This window comes from Parus major, chromosome 3 (genome assembly GCF_001522545.3).
Source record: "Parus major isolate Abel chromosome 3, Parus_major1.1, whole genome shotgun sequence".
Taxonomy (NCBI): domain Eukaryota; kingdom Metazoa; phylum Chordata; class Aves; order Passeriformes; family Paridae; genus Parus; species Parus major.
In genome coordinates this window covers 36,317,703-36,327,621 of record NC_031770.1, presented here as the reverse complement: position 1 = coordinate 36,327,621, position 9,919 = coordinate 36,317,703, and the positions used below count along the sequence as shown (strand labels likewise).

Sequence of the window (9,919 nt, the reverse complement as noted above, 5' to 3'; positions counted from 1 at the left end):
TAAAACTAAAGTGTTTATTGCATGCTAATGTTACCATAATCAGTGCTGGCAAAGATGACCCTTCTCCATTGTGGTGTAACCAGACAAACACCTAGTGTCTTGGAATTCCTTCAGTCTCAGCCAGTTGCTGCTTGTTTGAAGGATCCCCAGTTTGGAAACTGGTATCACGTTCAGTGTAGCAATGTAAACATGGCCAAAATTCAAACCCCCAGGTGAGCAAAGAATTTCAGTATAGAGGACTTTGTGAGAGATTTTTGTCTGAGATTTAATCAACATGCACACCTACTTCTTTCCTTAAATGATCATTACAAGCCGTGGGGAAGGAGTGCTATTGAACAAACTTGGATGCTTGGCTTTGTCCTCACCATTGTTGTTGCTGGCAGATGTATCGAAATGATGCAGTGCATTTAAAGAAGGCCAAATATATCCTCACTGGCATGTAGAGGAAGTTTCCACAGAAGTCATACAAAAGAAAACACTGAGCGCAGAGATCCGTTCTGCTGTGGCTGTGCAATGTTCATCCAACGGCTTACTCGTGAGAAAATAAATAGTGCCTTATAACACCTTTCAGCTAAGAAAACAGGGAAATGGGTGAGTTTAAAAGGATGAGGTATGGGAACACTCCTTGTGGCCAAATGTGGTCTGTGACAGTTTATCAACACTTGCTGTAGTTGTCATCTTAAGTTTTCCGTGCTTCAGGGTGAGCAATCAGCTATCCTGTAAGCAGAAGAAAATAAGCATTTACGTGCTGGCAAAGATGGTCAATAAAAGCATGAGGCTTTGGAAGTATAAACTTTATGGACCAGACATCAGATCAATACCCTGCCCTGGCCTGTACTCCTGTATTTGTCAGAATGGTAATTGTTGTGAGTATCATGGAGCCCTGAACTGGGCTGGGGCACAACAGCACAGAAAGGGACTAGATATCCACCAGGCTGTTTTAATGGTTTTCGAAATGAAAAGTCCCCACCTCCTAAAAGGAACATACTGACAACAAAACCCAAACTGCCAGTTAGAGTGTCACAGCAAACATGTCCTGCAGTGTAGAAAACAGGGATCTCTGGATGATTTAGCATTCATATGAAAGCAACTCTCATGCAAGAAGCAATGACAAATTTGAATGAAAAAGCATCCCGAAATCCATCAAATAACCTTATGAGACTTCAGACTGTAGCGGATTTTAAACTGTCTTGTCTTCCTCTGGAACTCACCTCAGATTCTTGTCTTTCTGGGAGGGTTTCTATTCCATTGTGATCCTCTATATCTTGTGGGGCCTCGGCTTCTAGACCTACATCAGCCTGCGTGCTGGGCTTTTCATTCTCCCACTTTGCAAACCCTTTGTTCTTCCCAGTTTTTCCGTGGAATTTGGACTTCATTTTGGGGAAAGTATGGGAACCTGAATCATTCCAGCCTGGCTCATGCCAGAGTGGCTCTGTCTGCGTTGCTTGGCTGGTGGTCACCCGCTGCAGCCGCACAGAAATTTTCCGTGAAGAGCCAGTGACAAGGGTGATAGCTCTGCCATCAAGGTCCTGGTGTTCTGCAGCAACACTGGGAAATTCAAATACTTCATCTTGGGCTGAAAAAGAGGGTGGGATTGTTTAAGTATTCTTCTTCAAAGTCTTTACAAAAACGTAACAAGCCTTGGGGAGGGTGGGGAGGTAACCCCTTGTATGAAGCAGTGCTATAATTATCAATATCCATATGCTGCTTGGAAACTGTTTCTGACACTGTGTGCACAGATTTTATTGTCTCACCATCTGCATGCCCAGGGGGTAAGGCAGTGCTGGAATTGTGCCCTATGTCTCCTTGCTCTTAAGTGACAAAAAAGGAGAAGTACAATTTCATTTATTTTCAGCCGGGATAGGGGTGCCAGTAAGGAGGAGAGTGAGCCTTAGACAGGGCACTAAGGCCATCACTGGATAAAAGGATGTTGTAATCTGAGGACTGAACACAAGCCATAGTGCAGTGAAAAGAACAGGTGCTGCTCTGTGTTGATAGGAAAAAATAAAAATGGCAGTGAGGACACTGGCCATTAGAGAGGATTCCAGAAAAGGTTTAAAACAGGAGGAAAACTGCTCGCACCTGGAGGCAGAGATGGACTGCTAGGCAGAGAGCCGTGGTTGCTGCCTACTGAAGTTCCTCTGGAAAATTTCCTGCATGCCAGCACAAGCAGGTCTCTGCATTGCTTGTGACAGTTGGCACCGCAATCTGTAAAGAAAGAAATTGTCAAGTCATCAAATGGAATGCCACAACTATCTGGTAATCCCTCGGGGCTATCAGCAGGCAGATATACCAAGAAAGGACTTTGAAGGAACAAAAAGTTTGACAGGTGCGAAGGGCACTGTAGAAATGGATCATTTGGTGTGAAGGGCATTACAAAAGAATGCACCATTTCCATGACAGCCATTAATAGAAAAATGGCAGCAGAAGAGGGAAGATGATATTTTAATTGTAAAATAGTCTCAAGGCAGAGATGTGGAATGATATGATCCTGTGTATGCCATACATCATACTTCTGCTCTACTGCATGTGTTCCCCCAAGAGGGTGGTTTATTTATTTGGCTGGCTTTTATTTGACCCAGCAGGGCCCATTATAGTAAATAGGTTTGGTTAGAAGACACTAGAGCATCCATACCCTGAGCATCTGGAAGGACTGCAGGAATTCCTTGGTGTAGACTACTGCAGGTTAAAACTAGTCTAAGTAACTCAGTAAGCAACATTAGCACATGAATGATCTCTGTGGAAGTGTATCATCCACCCAGGCAAGACTTTTTGAGCACCTGCACTCCAAGCCCGTGCTGGGATTCAAATCAATCAATGGATACATCATCACTAGGTACCTTTATCTGAAGTGTGGCTGGAGTATGGATCTTATCTGCAAAAAAGGGCTGAAGGGTGGAGGATGTGCCCCAAACATAATCTCTCTCTTCTCTGTATCCTTTTCCATTGTTCAAAAATTCCCATCTCCTTGATTTTGCTCCATAGCCCAACATTTTGTTCTAAGTGGGCATTGTCAAGGTGCTGCATTTATGACTCTGCTGTAAGAACCACTCTGCTCAGGGCAGCAGCGCTGGCACTGGGTGAGAGTTCTGGTTTCTGCCAACACCTTGTTCATGTGACTAATGCAGCAGTACATGCCCAGCTCTGGTTTTCTCTGCCTCAAAGGTAGCACCCCCCTCAGATACGCTAAAGATCTCTCTTGAATTGCTGGGCTTCTTCTATCACTTGCACACGACGCAGTCTAGTCTTTATCTCATTACTCACAGAGCTGGGGTAAGCAGCAGGCCTGAAAGGAGGAACTCCCTCCCTCCCTCCCTCGTCAGAGGTTCAAACAGAGGATGACAGCTGTGTGCTCAAAGGCAGAGTTCATACCTAATGGGTGTCACACTGCAGTGATGCTGGAACACAGAGCAGCTGGCAGCTGCTGCAGCAGAAGGCAGGCACCCTCACACTTGTTCACCACTGCAGGATCTGAGTGAGCAGCTCTGCTCTCTTACTTTCATGCTTCATTGCCTGTAACTTTGACTTTACAGAACCACTCTTGCTCAGTCTACACTGGGCCACTGCTACAGGCAGTGATGCAGGACAGAAGCTCAACTTTCAGATCTCAGATTGAGTTTACAGGCTGGTGTGACAAAACTTTACCTTCTTTTCCTCATCCTACCAGTAAAACTATAGACTGTAACCAGATCTTTCAAAGCTTCTAAGATGGTAGTAATCAGGAATATCTGAATGACGTATGTTGATTTAACCATGGACATTTCCCCCATCCTATTCTGAGGAAGACAGATTTGTGGCTGGAGAGAGATGGGAGTATGGTGTATTTAAAAAAAAATTACTGTGAATTCTTTATCCTTCTCCTTGGAGTCTGTGTTAGACGAAGAGAAAAGAGTACAAGTGTGATGTTCCCCTTTGAATAACTGAGATGCAGCTACAGCTATGAAAATCAACAGTGCCCTACAGCCAGGGCTGGGCTGCTTGAGAAAGAAGTAGGTCCAGGATTTTAAAGCCAATGAGGACCACTACAATGCCCTTTTTGGTCTGACCTGCTTAACATGGTGCAAGTACTGCATAAGAAATGAACTATTTTATAAGGCAAAAAAGAGGGATGTAAGAGCTCTAAGGTTTTTTATAAGTTGAATGTCTGAAGAATATCTTGCAATGAGATCTGCTGGGCAGTCTGGGAATTAAATATTTCTCTATTTCTAGCTCAGACACTGTTAAATTGCAAGTAGGCTTCACTACAGGCACATGGATGTACATGACAAACTGTTGCCAGCAGACTTTCCTGACCCGAGTCTCAGGGGATGTATTTCAGGATGTCTCAGTGTTAGGATAAGAACACTTGGTTTTCCAGTTTACAAGGTCTTTATTGGTAGAAAGGGACAGTTCATTGAGTTAGGGACTGCTTTGGGCCTTTATCTCAGGAAATCTGTGCATTCCTACTGGGTGGTATTTTCTTTAATGCCATGAAACTTCACAGTGTACCAGCAATCACTACTCATGGACAAAACCAAACGTAGATGCAAGAGGTGTTTGAACATATGCCATTTTAGTTACAGGTATGGTTGACTGACTTGTCCTAAAACCCACCACCCATAGCTTGAAAAAATTCCTTGTAAAGTTTATTTACCTTTGCATTTGTAGCCTTGTTTGATTATACCCCAGAGCTGCAAAGAAAGACAAAAGAACGTCAAGGAACCAGAAAAGAAAGCTGGAAGGAAAACAAGGTCACAATGAGGAAGTACCAATGGCTGCCAAAGCACAAACAGGATACAACTGCTCTTAACACCCTTCCTGTCAGGCAGACCTCCCCCTCTAATTGTGATAAGACTTGTGTGGCTTCTCCCTTACTTCTACTTACTCATATTAATGGGACAACCAGAGAAGGAGAGATACAGACGACATTTGCTTCCAGGGATGGGTTAAAACGTGCTATCATATCAAACTTAGTGAAAACACCAGAACACATTTTGCTTCTGGGCTCCCTTAATGTTATCTGCAGGAGAATTTCCTGTGTACATCCATTCTCCAGATCCATCACTGACCCATAATGTTAAAACACAGCAGAAGAAAACACCACTAGAGAGAAAAACTAGGTTCTTGGTTCTCATACTGGTTCCCAGCGCACCTAGCCATAGCAACCTGATTTATGTAGCTGCCTTTTCCAACTTAAAAAAAACCCCAAACAGATCAAGAATGAAATAGGCAGAAAAGCCACTAAATTTCATCTTTGCCTTACCTCAGAAGCTGTTCTTGTTGACATACACTTTCAACTACCAAATGCTAAACATCCAAGGGCCAGTGTGTGTGGTCCCACTTTTGGGAAGCTTTCACTGCCACATGAGCAGGATTGCTTGGAAACAGGGAAACTCCCTAGCAAATTGTTTTCTATGTACTTAGAAGGACTGTATCTACAGCCATGGCATTATAAAAACAAGCATTTCCATTCTTGAGAGGCAGTGAGAGGAAGGGGCATTTTTTCTAACTAGCATAAAAGTAAAAAAACTGGGGACTCTGGTGTTTATTTTTCCTGAACTGATTCACCAGGGAGGGTGAGCACATCCAGGCAGCTGAAACTGCGTGTGGCTCCTCACCAGATTTGTAAGTATCCGTGCACAGAGAACAGGGGGTGAATACAGTCATTAAAGAAAGGTTCAAAAGGAAGAGATGAACATCATTCAGAATACAAAGGAGAGGGCAAAATAAACTGAATGGAAAGATTATGGGTAAAGAACCCAAAAAACCCGCACCCCAAACACTGCACTAAAGAAATAGCAAGCAAAAATGGTGTTCTGGAGAGAGCAAAAAATAGATTAGACAAGGTGGAAGAATGGTGAGCAAAAGAACAGAAAGAATAGCAGTGGAAGCTGGGTCCAGAGAAGGCCTGTGGCTTATTCTTTTCTTGCTAATGCCATATATATGCACAGTGAATGCAGTTGCTGTGCTCAGGCAGCGACAGGGGAGCACCCCAGTCTCTCTTGAAAGAGCAGCAATGACCTATTTTCCCAGACTTCTTTAACAGCATCACTGTAAGAGACATGGATTGTTACTTATTTAATTTAAGCTGTAATCTGTTCCCACTGAAGACCTCCCTCCTCACCTCCTTATCTCTGTACCTTCCTCCCACTCATATTTGGCACCGCTGTTGTGGTTACACACCACAGTGAAAGCTTTTCTGAAGTATCAGGTCATGAATTCTGACCTAAAGCTTTGAATGTGTCTTTGCTGCAAAGCTGGCTTGAGGAGCTTCAAGGTAAGAGGATCTGTGCAAATTCAGATTATAAAGTTTTGCAGGACAGCCAGTCACCTACCCTGCCAAGTGGTGCAACTCAAGCTTTGGGATGGAACTGCGACTTGCCATGGGAATATCAACTTTGTGCTGCTTAATGGCATTAGGTCTTAGCGCCACCTTCAAAGTCTGTGTCGTTTTAATAACTGTGTGCGTTGCCCTGTCACGTCAATTCATCCTGCTGCATGGTCAGTGCACATTATTTTGACTGTGAATCAGTGCATGTTTGAAATTAGGTTTCTACCTGTGGATGAGTTGCACTGAAATGCAGAACAAATATGCAGCAGATTCTGTAGTTGGTTCCTGTCCTATCAGTCCAACTCATCCACAGAACAATGCCAATGACTTCAGTGAGCTGACAGGAAAAATGACCTTATTTCCATTTCCTGTACAACCCCTTACTCATTTGTATTCCTGCACTGGATGTAATCGGGGAGACGTGAAAAATCTAACAATGGCCAATTAGAAAACTGATGCAGGAGAAAAATATCTGCAGGAGGGGACGTTTCAGGGCAGTCCTTGGGCCTTGCCTTGCTGTGGAAGCCTTCCAAACACGCACTGAGTGTCACGAACACAATGACGCCTTCCCAGGGCAGCCTGGAACGACAGGCTCGGGCCAGTGGCTGTCCCTGCCCCATGGGTCTGCTGGTGCTGTCAGCTCGAGATCCACCAGCACACTCCTGCGTCAGCACTGACCATGTCACCGCCAGAGCTTTTGCAGCTCTAGAGGAAATAGGTGGAATTCCTTCTTCCCCATGGCATTAATCAGTGCCACGGGTTGTGATAGGGGCTTCAGGCATCGGAACAAAACCAACACGTCGCAGGAGTGAGTGGAAAACGGGAGCGTGGACTAGAGCAGGAGCCCCAGAGCGGGTCTGAAAGGAAGCACATTTTTGAGCTTTGAAGTGTTGTTACTTTCAACCATGAAGAGATATTGCTTAGTGGAAAAATCATGGAATGAAGTTACCACCAAGCGCAGAGGAAGATCTGTTCTGGAGAGCAGGGCCAGGGTCTGAGTTTACAGCCTGCTCTGTGAGACACATACAAACAGAGGACATGGCCCTTTGCTCTTACTGCTTTAGCTGTCTAAATGTGGACATTTGATTTCAGCCAAGTGTGTCCATTAAAGTAACTTTTATATCACAGTAATTCTTTATTCTTTACTATATTTGGTTTGAAGTGGAAAACTTTGAGAAGTTTTACAAACAACACGAATGTCCGCAAAACAAATCCTTCCCCAGATATGTTGAGAACACTCTAATAAGTGACATCTGGTAAGTTATGGCTGAGAGAAAAAGAAAATTATAAAAAAAAAACCCCAACTAATAAATTCTAAAAAATTCTTATCACACAGAACAGCTGGAAGCACTTTTGATTTCTTTAACAAATTAGAAGATCTGTTAATTCAATAGAGAGAAAATTAGGGCTGTTACAGCCATTCAGAGAATTGTGAACGTATCTATGTTGCCATGTGCAATTTCCTGAGAAAGAACAGCTTTTGCCTCATCTACATCCTCTGCTCCAGACATCTATTTTCCCTTGAGCTTGTTTACATGGGAAATCAAGCCAAATTGAAGAACTTAAGATAAACCAAGTAAGACCATTCGTTTAGTCTTTAACATCCTTTAGCTAATGTAATTTTATATATATTTATAATAATCAGAAATTCTCACAAATGCCAGTTTTCAGAAACCACTAAATCAAAACTGGATAGCACAGCTACAACATGAGTAAATGTTTTGTGTTTCTGAATGCCATGAGATATTTGGCCCCCAAATTGACTTCAGCAATATAATGGAGCCAGTTCTACCCAATATACATTAAAGGCTAAACGTTGTTTTTAAGATATGCTATTATTAAAATCATACTTACAAACCCTGCACAGTGCTCGCAGAAAGTTGGTTTAAGATAGGTCATTTCCTGAAAGTTATGAATAAACCCTGGTCCCATTTTACACTGAAACTGCGATTTAGCTCTCAAAAAGTAAGCCATCATTTCTTCTTTGCTTATAAGACCATCTCTGTAAGGGAAATAAAAAGTAGAGTAGATCTGTCACTGCTCATTCCACTGAAAAATTTGGTGTTTTCTCACTGCAGAAAGCATGCAGCACACAAAGCATGTCCTTTGACAGAGTTGCAACAGCGCTGGAAGGAAAAAACCCTTACAGACTTGTGGTTCTTATCTTTCTTTAAACAGCAACACTGAACTTACAGCATGAACCTTGTTATCCCACCTGTTAGAGTTATGAGAGCACAAACCAGACCACTAAATGAAGGAGTTTAACTTCCTGCTCACACAGAACAAGGGGTTATGCCTCTGGCTGGCCACCAGCCTTCACTGCCAAAGGGATTCTGGACAACAAGGATTATCAAGCCCAATTGGCTAGGAAATCAATGTTATATATCTCTTCTAGAATGTTCATTATCCCCTCTCTGCTACATATACTCATTCCCCCTGTGCTGTACAGAACTTATTTGTTTCATCAGTCTGGCCTGGATAGAGCATCTGCCCTGTAGTTTCACAGTACTCCAGGGTTTTGACTCAGTCCCAGTAGGAATTTGTCATTAAGCTATTACATAAACAATTTTTAAAGTGCCAGATAAAGCAGGACTCCATCCTGGGACTTAAGGAACTCACTAGAATAAAAGAATTTAAATGTTAACAGAATTCATATTTTGGTAATCTTGTCAGACACAACAAACTTGGGAGATGCTGTTTCTCCAATATTTGTATTTTCTGAATTTTTAAATTGAGGAAAAGATAAAAAAACCCAAACCACCACAAAGAGATATCCAAGCTTACTGGTCTTTATCCAGCACACAGAAAGAGTCCAAGAAGGGGAAGTTGGCAGCTATACTTTCAAAGTCTTCCTGAGATATATAACCATCATGGTCATGATCGTAGTTCCTAAAGACAGACTGGGGGGAAAAGAAAGATATTATTGTATTTTTATTTAGCCTATCCTCAATCTATACCAGCCTCTTCAACATTATAATTATATGTAACCTAATGTTCAGCTATTCACATGCTCTGTTGCATATGTTTTATTCCTTTTATTTTTTGCTTAGTATTTCAATATGCGTATTATTGGACTCCATGGGAAAAATGGCAGATTTTTAAAAAAAATTTGACATCAACATTTATCTAGTGATGATCCTCCACACCTCTTCACACTTAATTATTCCTGCTTTACTTTTCTTCTCTGTTGGAAATGCCACTAAATTTCTGCCCCAGGTGATGACATATTCCCTCTGCTTCATTAAGTATACTTTTTAATAATGAAAAAAAAAAAAAAGAAATAAAACAAAAACAATAGCAGCTTTTCCATGAGTATTTCAGATGGTTTTGGCTTCATTTCTCTTTTAGCTGGTCACCTCTACCCTTCCACAGTACTGTTTCAATCTGTTTTGTTTACTAATATTTTGACAACCCAATCATGAACAATTTGTGTCCAACAACCATTCTCGTCCATCCATCCATCCACCACTAAGTAAAAACAGACATGGGATCAAATGTAAAAGGTCTCATGCAGTGATGGGTGGCCTCCTTAGCTGCTAAGGAGTTCCTATAGTCTCTCTTCCTGTTTGCAGATGTGCAAGGGCTGTTAAAGCTATGGGCGATGCTGGT

General features: G+C 42.3%; 1 protein-coding gene across 5 annotated transcripts in view; it reads right to left on the bottom strand.

The window, feature by feature from the left end:
* RASGRP3 (RAS guanyl releasing protein 3) overlaps positions 1–9,919 on the bottom strand; it is a 58,336-nt gene continuing 48,417 nt past the window's right edge. For all 5 annotated transcript variants that reach the window (XM_015621758.3, XM_015621763.3, XM_019006006.2 and 2 more), the window contains 6 exons: positions 9,095–9,210; positions 8,165–8,312; positions 4,634–4,670; positions 2,083–2,208; positions 1,212–1,576; positions 1–717 (listed from right to left, as the gene is read on the bottom strand). In XM_015621758.3, the coding sequence (XP_015477244.1) occupies positions 709–717; positions 1,212–1,576; positions 2,083–2,208; positions 4,634–4,670; positions 8,165–8,312; positions 9,095–9,210 (801 nt within the window). In that variant the 3' untranslated portion in view covers positions 1–708. The remainder of the gene's footprint in view (positions 718–1,211; positions 1,577–2,082; positions 2,209–4,633; positions 4,671–8,164; positions 8,313–9,094; positions 9,211–9,919) is intronic.